The following is a 19,812-nucleotide window of genomic DNA, read 5'->3' as shown; positions in this document are numbered from 1 at the left end:
CTGGCATGCCCATTCTCTCCTGTCTATCTGCCTCTTTCTCTCTGTCTGTCGCTCTCAAATAAACAAATAAATAAAATGAACAAAAAATAAATAAATAAAGACAATAAAATGTATTATACATATAGACTCAACTCTGTAAGAAATTTCATAGATAAAACAATTAACATCACTGGGTGTGGTGTTGCATGCCTTTAATCCCAGCACTTGGGTGGCAGAGGTAAAAGGACTGTCATGAGTTTGAGGCCACTCTGAGACTCCACAGTGAATTCCAGGTCAGCCTAAGCTAGAGTGAGACCCTACCTCAGAAAAAAAAAGAAAAGAAAAAATTAATATAACAAGCTAATTAGTGATCATCCAGTCACATCAACACAGCCTGGATGGTAAGTGTGTCTACTGTCTACTATTCCCCCCCCCCCATACCCCCCAGGTGGAGTCTTGTTCTAGCCAAGGCTGACCTGGAAATCACTATTTACCATGTAGCCTCAGGCTGGTCTTGAAATCACAACAACCCTCCTACCTTGGTCTCCTGAATGCTGGGATTAAAGGTGTGTGCCACCATATCCAGCTACTAATTTCCTTCTAATATCCTCATCTTTATAAATTTTTAAGGATTTACACATATTCTAGAAGAGAATTCTCCTTAACCCACGAATGTGGCTGGCCTATAACAGAATGAAATTATGGAGGAAAGTGTTAGATTTACCTTGCTGTCTCCAAGGACAGTGATGATAGGGATGCCTAAATTCTTTACATGTTGCTTGATGTTTGGACCCATGGCTACTGCCAACTGCTGAAGGATAGTCAATGTCTGCTGCACCTGAGTAGAAAGAGCCAACATTAATTGTTCAAACTATAAACAAGCTGTGCTCAATGTTTGCAAATGCTGCTTATGTGGCCAACATCACAGACTTCTGGATTTAAAAGGCAAGAAAATAATTTTATTGTCATACTAACCTAATTAGCTAATCAATAAGTTTTAGGCCTCTGTTTTTATCATTATCTCATAAAACTAAACTTTTTTTTTTTTTTTTCCCCCCCGAGGATAGCCTAGGCTGACCTGAAATTCACTATGTAGTTTCAGGCTGGCCTCAAACTCACAGTGCTACTACTTACTACCTCTGCCCTCCCACCAAGTGCTGGGGTTAAAGGCATGTATCACCCTGCCTGGCTTCTTCTTCTTCTTAAATATTTATTTTTATTGATTTGAGAGGAGAGAGAGAGAGAAAGAGAATGGGTATTCCAGGGCATCCAGCCGTTATATACCAAATCCAGATGCATGTGCCACCTTGTGTGTCTGGCTTATGTGGATCCTGTAGAAATCAAACCTGGGTCCTTTGGCTTTGTAAGCAAGCACATTAACTGCTATGCTATTTCTACAGCCCCTGTTTTGTTGTTTTATTGAGGTAGGGTCTCACTCTAGCCCAGGCTAACCTGGAATTTACTATGTTGTCTTAGACTAGCCTCGAACCCATAGTTATCCTCCTATCTCAGCCTCCAAACTACTGGGATTGAAGGTGTGTGTCACCACATCAGGCTTGTAAAACTATACTATTAGGCCACAGATTACACTACTTACTTCAAGATGATGATTATAAAAATCCAAATTTGAAAATCAGAAATTCCTCTGGGCAGGGTGGAGTATGCCTGCATTTCTAGTACTGGGTAAGTTGAAGAAGGCTTGCTGGGTGGCTTGAGCGATGGCTTAGAAGTTAAGGCAGTTGTCTACAAAGACTAAGGACCCAGGTTTGAATCCCTAGTGCCCATGCCAGACATACAAGGTGGTGCATGCATCTGAAGTTCATTTGTAGTGGCTAAAGACCCTGGAGCACCCATTCTTTCTCTGTCTCTCTTTCAAATAAGTAAATATATATATATGTATGAAGAAGGCTGGCTGGGAGTTAAGGTCAGTCTGGGCTACAAAGATACATCCTAGCTAAAAAACTTAAAAACAAAAACCAAAAAAAAGAATATAAATTAAGCACGTTTATACAAAGAGTTTCACATGTTTAACACTGGATTCCTATAAAAAGCAAAGAATGAAATTGAAGAAAATATGATTAGAAACCTGCCTTAAGAAATTCAAGGAATCTACATCTAGTTTGAAGCAAAGCGATGACTCATTTTTTGCTAGTGAAGGCTACACAGTAAATGGAAGGGGGAAAAAAGGCACATGCACCACATACCAATATTTTATTTGAATCATTGAGTCGACCCTTCAAGGCAGTTGGAAGTTCACCTATATTTGGTTGGATAAATTTTGCTTCATTGATAATGCCTGCCACTTCATCTAAGCCTTCTTTCCTGATCTTCCAATTCTTGTCACCAATCTTAGACACCAACTCTGCAGTAATTTTGTCACTGAAAAACAGAAGACATAACTTCTAATAAAAGATAATACCACAGAAATTCTCTTTACTGAATTAAAAAGAAGTCATGAGCTGGAGAGATGGTTCAGCAGCCAAAGGCACTCACTTTGCACAGCCTGATGGCCTGGGTCCAATTCCCCAGTGCCAACATAAAACCAAATGCACAAAGTGGTACCAATCATCTGGAGTTTGTTTGCAGTGGCAAGAGGCTCCATTGCACCCATTCTCTCTGTCTACTTGTAAATAAATTTTAAAAAATACTAAAAAAACAGAGACACTTATTAAGATTTAGTATAATAGGGGCTTTACCTCCTACTGCCTTTTCATGGCAGGGACTCTTCATACTATCTCTCTCTCTTTTTAATATATTTACTTATTTAAGAGAGAAAGGAGAGGAGAGAGAGAGAGAATGGGCACACCAGGGCCTCCAGCCACCCAAGATGGGACTCTAGATGCATGCGCCCCCTTGTGCATCTGACTAATGTAGGTCCTGAAGAATCAAACGGGAATCCATTGGCTTTACAGGCAAGTGCCTTAACCGCTAAGCCATCTCTCCAGCCCTAGTCTCTCTAAATTTAAGAAAAGTTTTAGTATGATTGATCTGGGCCTGTTTGTTAGTGCACTCAAGAAGCTAGTCAGTTTGAGGGCAGCCTGCATTAAATAGTAAGACAGCCACAAAAAAAAAGTAGAAAATGAAATTAGTGCAATGAATCAAATAGTTTCTTTGAGTAGAATTTACCTGATCTCTACCCTTGGCAAAAGATCAACAACATCATTGGCCCCATCATCTGGGTCTTCATCTTCTCCTTCATCTGTAGCACTTATGCTATGCTTAGAAATTCCTCTGGTTGGAGCAGGTGGGCTTTGTCCCTGCATCTACACACAAAGAAACAAAGTTAATGAATTCGATGAAGAATAGGAGAGCAGAAAGATTAGACATGCCTGTGTCAAACTTTCTCATTCTATCCTAATTTTTTAATTATAGTTTTGGCCATACTGGGGATAGAACTCAGGGCCTTATGTATGCTAGGCAAAAATTTACCACTGAGCTACATCCCTAGCCCTCTTAAGAATACTTATTTAGGGCTGGGCATGGTGGTACACACCTTTAATCCCAGCACTTGGGAGGCAGAGGTGGGAGAATCACTGAGAGTTCGAGGCCACCCTGAGACTACACAGTTAATTCCAGGTGAACGTGGACCAGAGTGAGACCCTACCTTGAAAAACCAAAAAATAAAAAACAACAAAACAAGAATACTTATTTAGGGTTAGAGAGATGGCTTAGCAGTTAAGGCATTTGCCTGCAAAGCCAAAGGATCCCAGTTTGACTCTCCAAGACCCACATAAGCCCAATGCACAAGGCGGCACATGTATCTGGAGTTCGTTTGCAGTGCCTGGAGACTTTGGTGCACCTATTCTATCACTCCCTTTCTCTTTCTCTCTTTCAAATAAATAAAATATATTTAAAAAATGTTTCTTAGAAAATAAATAAAAGAAGACTTACTTAAGCTGGACATGGTGGCACACATGCCTTTAGTCCCAACAATTGAGGAATACTTATTTAAGGGCTGCAGAGATAGATGGCTTAGTGGTTAAGGTGCTTGCTGGCAAAGTCAGAGGACCCAGGTGAAATTCCATTCCCCAGTACCCATGTAAAGCTGGATGCCCAAGGTGACACATGTACCTGGATTTTGTTTGCAGTGGCAGGAGGCCCTGGAGTACCCAATCTCTCTATCTCATATAAATACAATATTTTTTAAGCCGGGCGCGGTAGTTCATGCCTTGAATCCCAGCACTTGGGAGGTAGAGGAAGGAGAATCACGGTGAGTTTGAGGCCATCCAGAGACTACCAAGTGAATCACAGGTCAGCCTCAGAAAAAGAAAAAGAAAAACAAACAAACAAACAAAAAAAAACTTAATGTCATACGTACTTAAATTCCTAGCCAAATTTTATGCAATCTATTAAATGTATGCACTACTGTGTCCAGCTTTATGTGGGTTCTAGAAAATCTGAACTCAGGTCCTCATGCTTGTGTGGCAAGCACATTTCTTCAGTCTTAAAGTCATCAAATTCTTAAGAATTCTTTCAGGCATACTTTATGCACATAAAAGTAAATACATACTTTTAATTCCAAAGGTTTAAAATTATTTTTTTTTCTTTTATTTTTATTTTTATGGTTTTTTGAGGTAGGGTCTCAGTTTAGCCCAGGCTGACCTGGTAAATACTACATAGTCTCAGGGTGGCCTTGAACTCACAGTGATCCTCCTACCTCTGCCTCCCAAGTGCTGGGATTAAAGATGTGTATGCCACCATGCCAGGTTCTTTTTTATTTTGTCTTTTAAAAAAAATTAATTAATATATTTATTTGAGAGTGGCAGACAGAGAGAGAGAATGGGCGTGCCAGGGCCTCCTGCCACTGGCACATGCGGCCCCTTGTGCATCTGGCTAATATGGGTTCTGGGGAATTGAGCCTCAAACCATGGTCCTTAGGCTTCACAGGCAAGCGCTTAACCGCCCTTTTTGGTCTTTTTGAGGTAGGGTCTCGCTCTAGCCCAGGCTGACCTGGAATTCACTATGTAGTCTCAGACTGGCCTCAACCTTGCAGTGCTGCTCCTACCTCTGCCTCCCAAGTCCTGGAATTAAAGGTGTGTGCTACCATGCCCAACTTAGAATTTAATTTTTTTGTTTGTTTGTTTGTTTGAGATAAGGGCTCACTCTGTAGTCCAGGTTTTGTTTGTTTGTTTGCTTTTTTGTCTTTTTTTTGAGGTAGGGTCTCACTCTAGTCTAGGCTGAACTGCAATTCACTATGCAGTTTCAGGGTAGCCTCGAACTCATGGTGATCCCCCTACCTCTGCCTCCTGAGTGCTGGGAATAAAGGCATGCGCTACCACACCAGGCTTTTTGTAGTCCAATTCTTTATGTAGCTAGGCTGACTTTTATGTAACTCATGATCCTCCTGCATCAAGCTCCCAAATGCTGAGATTACAGGTATGTCCTGATATACTCAGATGAAAATTCAGGCCAGGTGTGGTGGCACATGTTTTTAGAACCTTTACCTTCTCAAATTCTGCATCAATCTGGGATAGGAGAGCAGGTTTTTCATCCTCAAAGAACATTCGCAAAGAAGGACCAACATAGAGATACATCACACCAAGGAGGGTGATAGCAGAAGTCCTCACAGCCTGCCAGAGAAAACAAAAAGAATTTCCCAAATCAGAACAGAACCTACAAAAACTGGCTGTAATACTTTTATATATGCCAGAATATACTCACTGGGTTTGTTGCAGCAAGAGCAGTTTTCACATTGCTAATAAAAGCTTTCACATTCAACCTAGAAAAAAAACCAAAAAACATTTAGAACCAAAATTAATAAATGAAACCTTCAAAATACTCATAGAATTTAAAAAGCCAGACTCTAAGACTGACTTCCACTAGAGATCTCACCTGTTCTTGTTCTCTCTCTCTCTCTCTCATTGAATAGGATCTCATTCTAGCCCAGGCTGACCTAGATCTCACTCTGTAGTCCCAGACTGTGTCTCAAACTCAAGACAATCCTCCTATCTTCTGCCTCCCAAGGGCTGGGATTAAAAGAATGTGCTACCACGCCTGACTCTGTTCTCTTCTTATACTTACTTATAAAGTATACTTTCTAAAGCCGGGCGTGGTGGTGCACACCTTTACTCCCAGCACTCAGGAGGCAGAGGTAGGTGGATCACCGGGAGCTTGAGGCCACCCTGAGACTACATAGTGAGTTCCAGGTCAGCCTGGGCTAGAGTAACACCCTACCTCAAAAAACAACAACAAAAAAGTATACTTTCTATCTGTGTACTGATTAATCCTTTTATGCTAAATGAAGACTACTGAGGCTGAAAAGACTGCTTAGTATTTAAGGTGCTTGCTTATAAGACCTGACAGCTTGGGTTCAATTTCCAAGTCACCTACATAGGCCCTACGTACTACAGTCTTCTGGACATTTCTGGAGTTCATTTGTAGCAGCTGAAGGCCCTGATGTGCCCATTCTCTCCCTCTTTCTCAAATAAATAAATATTTAAAACAAACAAACAAACAAGGGAAAGAAAGAAAGAAAAAGAAAAAAGAAAGAAGTTTCAGGGTGGACACAGCATCTATTCAGCTGCAATTGTTTGAGAAATTACAACCAGTGAGAATGGTTCAACTGTTATGCATAGAGAAAGCAGAAAGAATGCTTCCTATTTTGAAAGTATATGGTCCTGAGTGCCACATTTCCCTGCTTTTCAAAGTTGGCTTTATTCCTCCAAGGTTTAAAAATTTGGTAACCCACTTGGTACTATGGAAGTATAATAAATGAAGAAAAGATGGGAATCAATGGATTCACAATGTGATTTTGTTTTCTGGAAATGGCAACTAGGCAGTATGAGACAGGGTTGTTGGATTATCTGTATGGAGGCCTGAGGAGCCAAAAGGATGAACTGTGGGCTGCAGTGAAGATGCCAGCTGGTACTATGGGATGGCTATCAAGGAGAGTTGTGGTATGAAATGGATTTTTCTTTGAGATGTAAGCAGCCTAGTTGGGGGGCCAGAATTGGAACTCAAGAGACTTCACTACTGTTTAGAGATGTCAGACTTAGAGATATGGAAACTGTTGTTTGCCTTGTTTGCTTTAGATCTTATATTAGTTCCATCTTTCCTTGCTATGCCCAATGATACCTTTTGCAGTGTGAATAGTTACACTGTACCATTATGTTATTTTGCTTTTATAGGCTAACAGTTAAAAGATCTTCCACTATGGGAATGTTTAAGCAGTGATGGGATTCATAACAATGAGGACTTATTTTTTTTAAATTGTTAAGCAATGGACTTCCTATTATTTATTTAAATTTATGTATGAGAAAGGGAGAATTAGCACACCAGGGCCTTAGCCACTGTAAACCCACTCTAGATATGTGCACCACCTTATGTATCCAGTTTACCTGGGTTCTAAGGAGTCTAACCTAGGTCCTTAGGCATCACAGTCAAGTATCTTAACTGCTAAGCCATCTCTCCACCCCTATGAGGACTACAAGTTGGACTAAATGCACTGTATTTTACATCACTGAATGAGTTATCAGTTTATGGGAACCAGGGGCAGAATGTGGTGGCTTGAATTAGGCGTTCCATAAACAACAGTGGACAATGCAAGCCTTAAATTTGCCCAGCCAGAACAAATGAGCCAAATGGATGCAACAGTAGCACGATTGTTATGGGGGAAACCAACCACTTACTAATTGGCCTGGAGCCTGCTCCATGGGAGGAATACATGCCTGGTACTGAAAACCTATGATGGGGGAGGTCATGAGCCCTAGGGGTATAACCCCTTATGGTGTGTCTGTCTAAATGCATATATTATGCTCACCAAACTGCCCAGTAAGCACTTCTCTTAAATTTCATACACATATATTAATACTATTCTCACTTTTGGTTAGAGAAGCTTCTCTTTTCAGATGGCAGTGACCTCTGGGATGACTCAAAAGGCACCAAAATGCTGAGAAGTGACAGAGGAGTGTTCAGCACTGAAAGATCTCTATCACACCTTCCAAGGCTCAAGGTCCATTGTGGAAGAGGTAGCAGAAAGAATGTAAGAACCAAAGGAAGGATAGGACTGCTTCCAATGCAATCTTGCAGACACAAAATGGCCTGGATATCCTTGACCTCATAATGCCTAGTACTACCTACACAGAGCATTCACAATAGGAGGAAAAGATGATATCAAAATAAAAGAGAGGGGCTGGAGAAATGGTTTACAAGTTAAGGTACTTTGGCCTGAAAAGTCAAAGGACCCAGGTCTGATTCCCTAGGACACATGTAAGCCAGATGCACAAGATGGTGCATGCATCTGGAGTTCCTTTGCATTGGCTCAAGGCCCTGGCATGCCCATTCTCTCTTTATCTGCCACTTTCTCTCAATAAAATAAAATGATTAAAAATAGGGAATAGAAAGGGAAGGAGGGGGGACTTAATAGGATTGTACTGTATACATGCAAGTAGAACAGATTAATGGGGTGAGGAAAGGCTTAAGTATGGTCAGGAGAAGAGCATGAGTGAAGAAAAGGTAGAGGGAGGCTAATCAAATCTAAAAGGATACAAGTAAGTCACATGGAAACCTACTTTTTTGGACAGTGGAGCACCCAGGAGCCATAGATTGTCACTAGAAAATTTTCAGTGCCAGGGACGGGATACCTTCCAGGGAGTTGTTGGCCAGGGAGGTCACTGATGCCCCCAAAACATTACAGGCCATTGCCAAGGCTCTTGGTTTCCCATCAGGAATAGATGGTGAGACCCTATTGCTGAAGATTCCACAAACTTGGGCTGCAAGGACACTGAGAAATCCTGCTGGACCTGAGCTGAAAACCTCCTTCGTGTAGACTAGCTGACAGAAAGCTGGAAAAGGATATACTGCATGCAGTTCCATGACAGAAAGAGAATACACCAGTGCAGATACTCAACAGTGGACTCTGCAAGCCTTACATTTAGTCAACCAGGCCAAATAAGCCAATGGGATGACTCAGAAGGCACCATGGTGCAGAGAAATGATAGAGGAGTGCTCAGAACTGAAACATCTCTATCACACCTTCCAAGGCACAGGGTCCATTGCAGAAGAGGGGGTGGGAAGAATATAAGAGCCAAAGGAAGGGTAGAACGCCTTACAATGAGCTCCTCCAGATACAAAATGCCCTGGATATCCATGACTTCTCAGTGCCTGACACTACCTACACAAGATCATCAAAATAGGAAGAAAAGATGATGACATAAAAATAAAAGAGAGGGGCTGGAGAGATGGCTTAGTGGTCTTAAGTGCTTGCCTGTGAAACCTAAGGACCCCAGTTTGAGTCTCAATTCCCCAATACCCACTTAAGCCAGATGCATGAGGTGGTACATGCATCTGGAGTTCATTTGCAGTGGCTGGAGGCCCTGATGCACCCATTCTCTCTGTCTCTGTCTCTCTCTGCCTCTTTCTCTGTCTGTCTCTCTCAAATACATAAATAAAAATAAACAAAATTAAATTAAATAAAAAAATAAAAGAGACTGACAGCAGAAGGGGATATGATGGAGAGTGCAGTTGCAAAGGGGAAAGAGGGGGGAGGGAAGGAATTACCATGAATTATTGTCTACAATTATGGAAGCTGTCAATAAAAATAAATAAATTATACAAAGAGGTTAAAAAATGGGCTAGAGTGATGGCTTAGCAGCTAAGATGCTTGCCTGCAAAACCAAAGAAGCCAGGTTCAATTTCCCAAGACCCACATAAACCAGATGCACATGAGGCATGCTTCTGGAGTTTGTTTGCAGTGGCTGGATACAGTGCCCATTCTCTCTCTCTCTCTCTCTCTCTCTCTGCACGTTGATAAAATAAATAAATAAATAAGCTGGGCATGGTGGTGTACACCTTTAATCCCAACACTGGGGAAACAGAGGTAGGAGGATTGCTGTTAGTTTGAGGCCACCTTGAGACTACACAGAGAATTGCACATCATCCTGAGCTAGAGTGAGACCCTACCTTGAAAAACCAAACTACGCAAATAAATAAAATAAAATAGAGACTAATTGAGAGGGGCAGGGGATATGAAGAGTGATTTGTGAAGGGGGATGTGGGGGAAGGGAGGGAATTATCATGGTTTCTTGTCTATAATCATGGAAGTAGTCAATAAAAAATATGAATTAAGTGTCTCCCATAAACTCATGTGTTTTGAATGCTTGGTTTTAATCTGATGGTAACTTAGGAGGTGGATCCTTGCTGGAGGGGGTGTGTTACTAAGGACAGGCTTAGGGGTGCTATAGCCAGCTTCCCATGGACAAAGTTCAGCTCACTCTTTTACTGCTATTTCCCCTCTTGAGGTGGCAGAGGTGATCTCCAGCCTCTGAGCATGCCATGCTTTCATTCCCTTCAAGACTGTAAGCCAAAATAAAAAATTTCTTCCCATCAGCTGCTTTTGGTTGAGTGCTTTGTCCCAGCAATGAGAAGGTAACTGGAACTCTAAGTATGTAAAATAATAATAATAATGCACAGAAAAAGGCAATTTATTTAGCAGTTACACCATTTTCTGAAAGCCAAAATCCTGCATTTAATTCTTGGCTTTGGCATTTTCCTAATTGAGATGTTAAGTGCTCTGTGCTACAGTTGCTTCATATATTAAGCAATAGTGTATGTGGGTCTTTCTTTCTTTCTTTCTTTCTTTCTTTCTTTCTTTCTTTCTTTCTTTCTTTCTTTTTTTTTGAGGTAGGGTCTTGCTCTAGTCCAGGCTGACCTCGAATTCACTATGTAGTCTCATAGTGGCCTCGAACTCACAGCAATCTTTTACCTCTGCCTTCAGTGTGTACCAACATGCCTGGCTAGGATTTTTTTTTTTTAATTTATTTATTTGAGAAGTGGCTAGAGAGAATGGGCACACCAAGACCTCTAGCCACTGCAAATGAACCCCAGGCTTACATGCGTACTGGGGAATTAAACCTGGGTCCTTTGGCTTCACAGTGAAGTACCTTAACCGCTAAGCCATCTCATCAGGCCAGTTTCTTTCTTTCTTTCTTTCTTTCTTTCTTTCTTTCTTTCTTTCTTTCTTTCTTTCTTTCTTTTTGTTGTTGTTGTTATTGTTTTCCAAGGTAGAGTCAAGCTCTAGCCCAGGCTGTCCTGGATTTCACTATGTAGTCTCAGGGTGGACTCAAAGTCTTCGAATTCTCCTACCTCTGCCTCCAGAATGCTGGGATTAAAGGTGTTGTGCCACCATGCTCAGCTGGGTCTGTTTAAAAAATTTTTTTAAAGTATTTTTATTTATTCATTTTAAAATATTTTTATTTGCAAGCAAAGAGAGACAGAGAGAAGAGAGAGACAGAAAGAATAGGCACAGCAGGGTTTCTAACAGCTGCAAACAAACTCTAGCTGAATGTGCTATTTGTGCATTTGGCTTTATGTGAGTACTGGGGAATGAAACTCAGATCATTAAGCTTTGCTGCACCATAACTTCTAAGCCATCCCTCCAGCCCATGGATTTTTTTTTTTTTTTTTTTTGAGAGAAAGAGAGACAGAATGGATGCACAAGGGCCTTCAGCCACTGCAAATGAACTCCAGTTGTATGCGCCCCATTGTGTGCATTAGTGACACTGAGCACTTGTGTCATGTGTGTCTGGTTTACATGGGAGTGAGTTGTTAGGCTTCATAGGCAAGCACCTTAACTGCTAAGCCATTTCTCCAAACCCCAGGGATCTTTCTTTTTTTTTTCTTAAATTAAGCTTTATTCATTTGGGCTGGGGATATATCTCCGTTAGTAGCATGCTTGCCTAGCATGCACAAAATCCTGGGTTTGATACCCAGTGCCACTTAAAAGAAAAAATTTATTTTATTTAAAATTTTTATTTAATACTTAGTAGCAGAGGCCAGTAAGTTAAAAAGGAGACATAAAGGAAAGAGAAAGGAAGGGAGGAGGGTACTTAATAGGTTGATATTGTATATATGTAAGTACAATGATTGTGATGGGGAGGTAATATGATGGAGAATGGAATTTCAAAGGGGAAAGTGTGGGGGGTGGGGAGGGAGGGAATTATCATGGAAAATGCTAATAAAAATTAAAAAAAAAAATTAAAAAAAAATTTATTTAAGCCGGGCATGGTAGTGCACACCTTTAATCCCAGCACTCGGAGGCAGAGGTAGGAGGATCTCCATGAGTTTGAGGCTACCCTGAGACTACATAGTGAATTCTAGGTCAACCTGAGCTAGAGTGAGACCCTACCTTGAAAACCAAAAACCAAAAACAAAAATAAAAATTATTTAGGAAGACGGGTATGGTGGCACATGCCTTTAATCCCAGCATATAGAGGAGGCAGAGGTAGGAGGATTGTTATGAGTAGGTGGCCACCCAGAGACTACATAGTTAATTCCAGGTCAGCCTGGGCCAGAGTGAGACCCTACCTCGAAAAACAGAAATAAATAAATAAATTTATTTATTTGCTTATTTGACAGAGAAAGAACACAGAAAGAATGGGTACAGCAGGGCTTCCAGCCACTGCAAGCGAACTCCAGATGCGTGTGCCCCCTTGTGTATCTGGCTAACGTGGGTCCTTTGGCTTTGCAAGATGGCTTAGTGGTTAAGGCGTTTGCCTGCATAAAATAGCCAGATGCACAAGTGGGTGCATGCATCTTGAGGTGGGTTTTTTTTTGTTTTGTTTTGTTTTTTTGCAATGGCTAGAGGCCCTGGTGTACCCATTCTCTGTTTCTCTCTCTGTCTCTCAAATAAATAAAAATAAAATATTTTTTAAAAATTTAAATTAAATTTTTTAATTTAATTATTGTCATGTGTGTTGACCAGCGTCTCTGCTGCAAAGCAACAACCAGATTCATGTGCCACTTTTTGCATCTGGCTTTTCATGAGTGTTGGGGAATTGAACCTGAGTCAGCAAACTTTGCAAACAAGTGCCTTTAACAGTTGATCCACTTGCCCATCCCTTACTATACGATTTGACAGCATTTAAGTCATCATTGTGTCTTTCTTGTTTTAACAAATGTGTAGTAATTCTGAAATGTCTTGGACTAGAAATATATTGGAATATGCTTTTCTATGGGATAGCTAGTAACCAGAAACAGGCAGAGATAGCAAAGAGAAATATAAGCACCAGAGAGTGGCAAGACATTTACTCATCTTCCACTCTTTCTGACTTACCCAGAAAAACCAAATTCTTTTATTGCATTTGATAACCAATTCAGAGTTTCTGATTGATTCTTGGGATTCTTTTGTGAGAAAGCCATTGACATAACCTGGAACAATGGAAAACACATTAGACCTACATAGTCTCCCAATTTTCTTATGGAAATAAAGCATGACTTTAAAGCATGTGTATGTTAAGCACTTTTTTTTTTTTCCCAATTTGAGAGAGAGAGACAGAAAGAGGCAGATAGACACAGACAGAGAATGGACAAGCCAGGGCCCTCTGCCACTGCAAACAAACACCACACATATGTGACACCTTGTGCACCTGGCTTTCCTGAGTCCTGGGGAATCAAACCTGGGTCTTTTGGTTTTGCAGGCAAGCAATGGTAAATTATTAAAACTAAAAAATAGGGTTGGAGAGATGGCTTAGTGGTTAAGGCATTTGCCTGCAAAGCCAAATGACCTCAGTTTGATTCTCCAGGAACCATGTAAGTCAGATGCACAAGGAGGTGCAAGTGTCTGGAATTCATTTGCAGTGGCTAGAGGCCTTGGCATGCCCATTCTCTCTCTCCTTCTCTATGGGCCAATCCCTTTCAAATAAAGTAAAGTAAAAAAGTAAAAAAATAAGCTGGGTGTGGTGGCACACACACTAATATATTATGAAAATATTTTATATAACACTAAAAGTTTAGGCTGAAGAGATGGCCCTGCAGTTAAAGACACTTGATTGCAAAGCCTACTGGCCTGAGTTTACTTCCCCAGTACCCATGTAAATCCAGATGCACAAAGTAGTGCATATATCTGAAGTTCATGTGCAGTGGCAGGAGGCCCTGGCATTCTCTCGCTCTCACTGCCTATAAATAAATTTTTAAAAAGATTAAATGAAAGAATAAATGTTTAAGCCTAAACTAAAATTTAGGGGAAAATGAAGACAACTAGGGAGAGAAAGCTCTGAAACACTAACCTGTTCAGCTGTCCATGGCAGCATACAAGTTTCAGCTATTGCTGTCATAGCTTCTTTTGCGTTGTTCCCACATTTCACATCTCCAATCTTGTCCACAAGACCATCTAATACAATCTGAGCGGAAGTTTTAGAAAAATTTCCCTTCTGGGCAATCAAAGCAACTATGTGAAGCTTCATTTGCATCACCTGAACAAGAGTAAGTATCAAAATATTTTGAGTAAGACAAAGACATTTACTAACTTATATAGCAGTTGGAAATTGCTAGATCAATAAGTACACCAAAATGAACTCAAAAGTTAAAACAATGAAGCAAAAATAATTTCATTCTTTAATTGTTACTTATTAAAGTGGTTAACTGGCAAGGAAAACACAGAAAACATTATATCCAACTCTATGTTTCAAAAAAAAAGAGATTCTCTCTCCATCCTTCACTCTTAAATAAATAAATAAGAAAATGTTTAAAATAAGTATGAAAGCTGGGGCTGAGGATATAGGTGGTTCAGATGTTATAGGCACTTTTGCTTGCAAAGCAGGATGGCCTAGGTTTGATTTCATAGCACCCATGTAAAGCCAGACGCAGAAAGTGGCATTTGCATTTGGATTTCATATGCAGTGGTAGGAGGCCTAAGAGAGCCCATTCTTTCTTTCTTGCTCTGTCTGCAAATAAATGAATAAAAATATTTTAAAATATTTTATGTGCCGGGTGTGGTGGCGCACGCCTTTAATCCCAGCACTCGGGAGGCAGAGGTAGGAGGATCACCATGAGTTCAAGGCCACCCTGAGACTACATAGTGAATTCCAGGTCAGCCTGACCCAGAGTGAGACCCTACCTCGAAAAACCAAAATATATATATATATATTTTATGTATTTATGACAGAGAAGGAGGGAGGGAGAGAGAGAGAGAGAATGGGAACACCAGGGGCTCTAGCCATTGCAAACGAAGTCCAGATGCATTCGCCACCTTGTGCAGCTGGTTTATGTGGGACCTGTTGAAATGAAACTTCAGCCCTTAGGCTTTGCAGACAAATGCCTTAACTGCTAAGCCATCTTTCCCGATTTTTTAAAATTTGATTTTTAAAAATTGTATATATAAGCTGGGCGTGGTGGTACACACCTTTAATCCCAGCGCTCGGGAGGCAGAGGCAGGAAGATCACAGAAAGTTCAAGGCCACCCTGAGACTACATAGTGAATTCCAGGTCAGCCTGATAGAGTGAGACCCTACCTCGAAAAAAAATTGTGTGTATATGTGTGTGGGTGCATGTATGTACATATTCATGTGTGTGTGTGTGTGTGTGTGTGTGTGTGTGTGTGTGTGAATTTTTTTGTAGCTTTTTGAAGTAGCATTTTACTCCATTCACTATGTAGTCTCAGGGCTGGAGAGATGGCTTAGTGGTTAAGGGGCTTTGGCTGCAAAGCCAAAGGACCTAGATTTGATTCCCCAAGAGCCATGTAAGCCACATGCACAAGGTAGCACAAGTGTCTTCAGTTCATTTGCAGTGGCTAAAGGCTGTGGTACCCCCATTCTCTGTTGTCTCCTCTCTCTCCCATAAATAAATAAATAAATAAATAAATAAATAAATAAATAAATAAATAAATAAATAAATGGGGCTGGAGAGCTGGCTTAGTGGTTAAGCACTTGCCTGTGAAGCCTACTGACCCTGGTTCAAGGCTCAATTCCCCAGGACCCACATAAGCCAGATGCACAAGGTAGCACATGCATCTGGAGTTCGTTTGCAGTGGCTGGAGGCTCTAGCGCACCGATTTTATCTGCCTCTTTCTGTGTCTGTCTGTTGCTCTCTAATAAATAAAAAACAAATAAAAATTTAAAAATGGAAGATTATAAACTGATAACTATGATCTCTAAGTTCTCTTTAGAATTTTTTTTTTTTTAAGCAGGATATCACTCTAGTCCACGATGACCTGGAACTCACTTTGTAGTCCCAGGCTGGCCTCAAACTCACACTGATTCTCCTATCTCTGACTCCTAAATGCTAGGATTAAAGGCATGTATCACCATATCCAGCCTCTATGAATTTTGCAATGATATGAACACACATATATAAACCATACTGACTGCATACCTCAGGTTTACTATTACAGATGCATATACAAAACCTTTACAAGCTTTCATACATAGCACAGACTTCAGAGGATTTACTTACTTTTTAATTATCTTTTCCAGACAACATTTCATCTATCGCCCAGGCTGGTTTTGAACTCATGGCAGTCTTCCTGCCTAATTCAACAAGTTATGGGACTAAAGGTGTGAACTACCACACCTGGTTATCAGCAGACTCTGAAAATCCCTTGGCAAAGAGTGAGAAGCACACAAAAAATTCTAATCATGAGCTGACTACTAAGCTATAACTAAGCAGATACACCAGGGGCTGCAAATCAAAACTACAATGAGATGGCACTTCCTTCATATTCTTGTGGATGACAGTAATCAAAAAATTAAATATGCACTAGAGAGAAAGCACAGTGGTTAAGGTGCTTGCCTACAAAACTTATGGACCTGGGTTTGACTCCCCAAATCCACTTAAAGCCAAATGCACAAGGTGGCGCATGGAACTAGAGTTCACTTGCAATGGCTAGAGGCGCTGGTGTGCCCCTTTTATTCTCCTTTTTCTCTCTCTTGTAAATAAGGAAAATATTGAAAGAAAACATAAATAAATGAAATATAAAAATTATTGGCAAGGATACAGAGAAAACAGATTGCTTTGGCAGGTGGGAGTACAGGGTCTCACTGCAGCTCTTGCTTACCTAGAATTCTCTGTGTAGCCCCCATACTAGCTTCAAACTCACTAGCAGTCCTCCTACCCCAGCTTCTCCAATGTTGTGATTATAGGTGTGAACCACCATTCATGGCTTGGAAGTTTTGTATTATTCATGTGAACATAAAATGTTATTGTCAGTATGGGAAACAGTTTATTCATCAAAAATAAAACATTAGGGTTGGAGAGGTGGCTTAGCAGTTAAGGCGCTTGCCTGCGAAGTCTAAGGAACCATGTTCAACTTTCCAGATCCCACACCAGATGCACAAAAGTGAGGCAAACTCAAGGTCACACATGCCCACTAGGTGGTGCATCTGGAGTTTGATTTAAGTGGCTGAGGCCCTGGTGTGTCAATTCTTTGTCTCTCTAAAATAAATATATATATAACTTAAACATTATACATAACTTATACCCCTACCTAATCCACAAGTAGATATAAACAGAAGAGAACTGAACCTACATGTAAAGTAAAAATTAGTACACAGTATTAGCCAGCTGTGGCGGCTCACACCTTTAATCCCAGCATTCCGGAGTCAGAGGTAGAAGGATTGCTGTGAGTTCCAGGCCATCTTGAGACTATATATTGAATTCCAGGTCAGCTTGGGCTAGAGCAAGACCCTATTTCAAATAAAAAAAAAAATTTACAGGACGGGCTGGAAAGATCACTCAGAAGTTAAAGGCATTTGCTTGCAAAACCTGATGGCATGGGTTTGAGAACCCAGTACCCATGTAAAGCCAGATGCACAAAGTGACACATGCATCTGGAATTTGTTTACAGTGGCAAGCAGCCCTGGTATGATTCTTTCACTCTCCTTACAAATGAGATGAATGTTTAAAAAACTACAAAGCACTCAGGAGGCAGAGGTAGGAGGATCGCTATGAGTTCAAGGCCACCCTGACACGACAGAGTTAATTCCAGGTCAGCCTGTAGCAGAGTGAGACCCTAACTCTAAAAACAAAAAACAAAACAACAATAACCAAAAAAAAACAAAAAAAAAACTGTATACAAATGTTCACAGTAACATCAGTGACAACACTAAAAAAGTTGAGGGCTGGAGAGGTGGCTTAGTTAAGGCATGTGCCTGCGAAGCCTAAGGACCCACGTTCCACTCTCCAGAAACCACATAAGCAAGCTGCATAGTGATGCAAGTGCTAATGGTCGCCCATGTACACAAGGTGGTGCATGTGTCAGCAGTTCAATTGCACTGGCTGGAGGCCCTGGCATGCCCATCCCTCCCTCTCATTCTTTTTTTTATTTTTAATTTTTTTTTGTTATTTTTATTTATTTGAGAGTGACAGAGAGAGGAAGAGGCAGATAGAGAGAGAGAGAGAGAATGGGCACGCCAGGGCTTCCAGCCACTGCAAACGAACTCCAGATGTGGGCGCCCCCTCGTGCATCTGGCTAATGTGGGTCCTGGGGAGTTGAGCCTCGAACCAGGGTCCTCAGGCTTCACAGGCAAGTGCTTAACTGCTAAGCCATCTCTCCAGCCCCAGCCTCCCTCTCATTCGTGTATTAAAAAAAAAATTCAAGGGCTGGAGAGATGGCTTAGTGGTTAAATTGCTTGTCTGCAAAGCCCACATAAGACAGATGTACAAGGTGGTGGTGCATACATCTGGGGTTTGTTTGCAGTGGCTGGAGGCCCTGATGTGCTTATTCTCTCTATCTGTGTGTATGTGTGTACATCTCAAATACATACATACATACATACATACATACATACATACATACATACATACTGACCAGGAAAGGGAAGGAGGGAGGGGGGAGGGAGAGAAAGGAGGAAGGAGGGAGAGAGAGGTTTTAGAAAGAGAGAAAGAGGCAGATAAAGAGAGTTAGTGTATTTGGTTTTTCAAGGTAAGGTCTTGCTGTAGTCCAGGCTGACCTGGAATTCAATAAGTAGTCTTAGGATGGTCTCAAACTTACAGCCTAAGTGCTGGCATGTGCCATGACACCAGGCCTTTTTTTTTTTTTTTTTTTCCCAGGCAGGGAGTCACCTGAACCCAGGTTAACCTGAAATTCACTAAATACTCTCAGGCTGATCTCAAACAGTGATCCTCCTCCCTCGGCCTCTAATTCCTGGGATTAAAGGCATGCATATCATACTTGGCTACTTTATTATATATTTAAAACTTGGTTTTATAGTCTTTAATAAAGTTGTTATAAAATATACACATACAAGATGTTTCCTTACCAGGCTGTGTATGGTGGTATACACATAACAGTAATCCCAGCCCTCAGGAACTGAGCCAGAGAGACTGTGGTTTGAAGCTAGATTGGGATATATGATGAGATCTTGTCTCAAAGCAATGAAAAAAAAATTCCTTTTTATGGATCAAGGAAGAGAGTATTTGCTAAAAGCAGATATTCTCTTTTCACCTATCTAGAAGCTACATGAAAAAATGGTTTAAAAGTGGCATGAAACTCAGTGTGGTAGGGTATGCCTTTAATCCCAGCACTCAGGAGGCTGAGGTAGGATGACTGCTGTGAGTTCAAGGCCACCTTGAGACTACATAGTGAATTCCAGGTTCGTATGGGCTAGAGTGAGACCTAGAAAAAAAATGGGGGGGGGGGAGCCGGGCATGGTGGCACACACCTTTAATCCCAGCACTTGGGAGGCAGAGGCAGGAGGATTGCCGTGAGTTCAAGGCCACCCTGAGACTCGGTAGTGAATTCCAGGTCAGCCTGGGCTAGAGTGAGATCCTACCTCGAAAAACCAAAAAAAAAGAGGGGGGACTGGAGAGATGGCATAGTGGTTAAGGAACTTGCCTGTAAAGCTTAAGGACCTAAGTTTTAACCCATGTAAAGCCAGATGCACAGGGTATTACATGTGTCTGGAGTTTGTTTACAGTGGCTAGAGGTCGTGGTACACCTGTTCTCTCTATCTGCCACCCTCTCTCTTGTAAATAAATAATTATTTTTTTAAAAGTGAAGGGCCAGAAAGATGGCTCAGCAGCTTTCCTGCAAAGCCTAACAACCCAGGTTCAATTTCTCAGTACCCACGTAAAGCCAAAAGCAGAAAGTGGTACATGAATCTAGAGTTTGTTTGCAACAGC

The 19,812-nt window shown here is 41.1% G+C and overlaps 1 protein-coding gene across 1 annotated transcript in view; it reads right to left on the bottom strand.

Moving 5' to 3' along the window:
• The window catches only part of Ckap5 (cytoskeleton associated protein 5), a 150,870-nt gene that overhangs the window by 47,586 nt on the left and 83,472 nt on the right, over positions 1-19,812 (bottom strand). Inside the window, exons 17-23 of the mRNA XM_004657215.2 lie at positions 13,983-14,168; positions 13,031-13,125; positions 5,641-5,698; positions 5,424-5,549; positions 3,106-3,242; positions 2,184-2,358; positions 704-817 (exon numbers count right to left, since the gene is read on the bottom strand). Of these exons, the coding sequence (XP_004657272.2) occupies positions 704-817; positions 2,184-2,358; positions 3,106-3,242; positions 5,424-5,549; positions 5,641-5,698; positions 13,031-13,125; positions 13,983-14,168 (891 nt within the window). The remainder of the gene's footprint in view (positions 1-703; positions 818-2,183; positions 2,359-3,105; positions 3,243-5,423; positions 5,550-5,640; positions 5,699-13,030; positions 13,126-13,982; positions 14,169-19,812) is intronic.

This window comes from Jaculus jaculus, chromosome 1 (genome assembly GCF_020740685.1).
Source record: "Jaculus jaculus isolate mJacJac1 chromosome 1, mJacJac1.mat.Y.cur, whole genome shotgun sequence".
Taxonomy (NCBI): domain Eukaryota; kingdom Metazoa; phylum Chordata; class Mammalia; order Rodentia; family Dipodidae; genus Jaculus; species Jaculus jaculus.
This window is presented reverse-complemented; position numbering and strand designations above follow the sequence as displayed.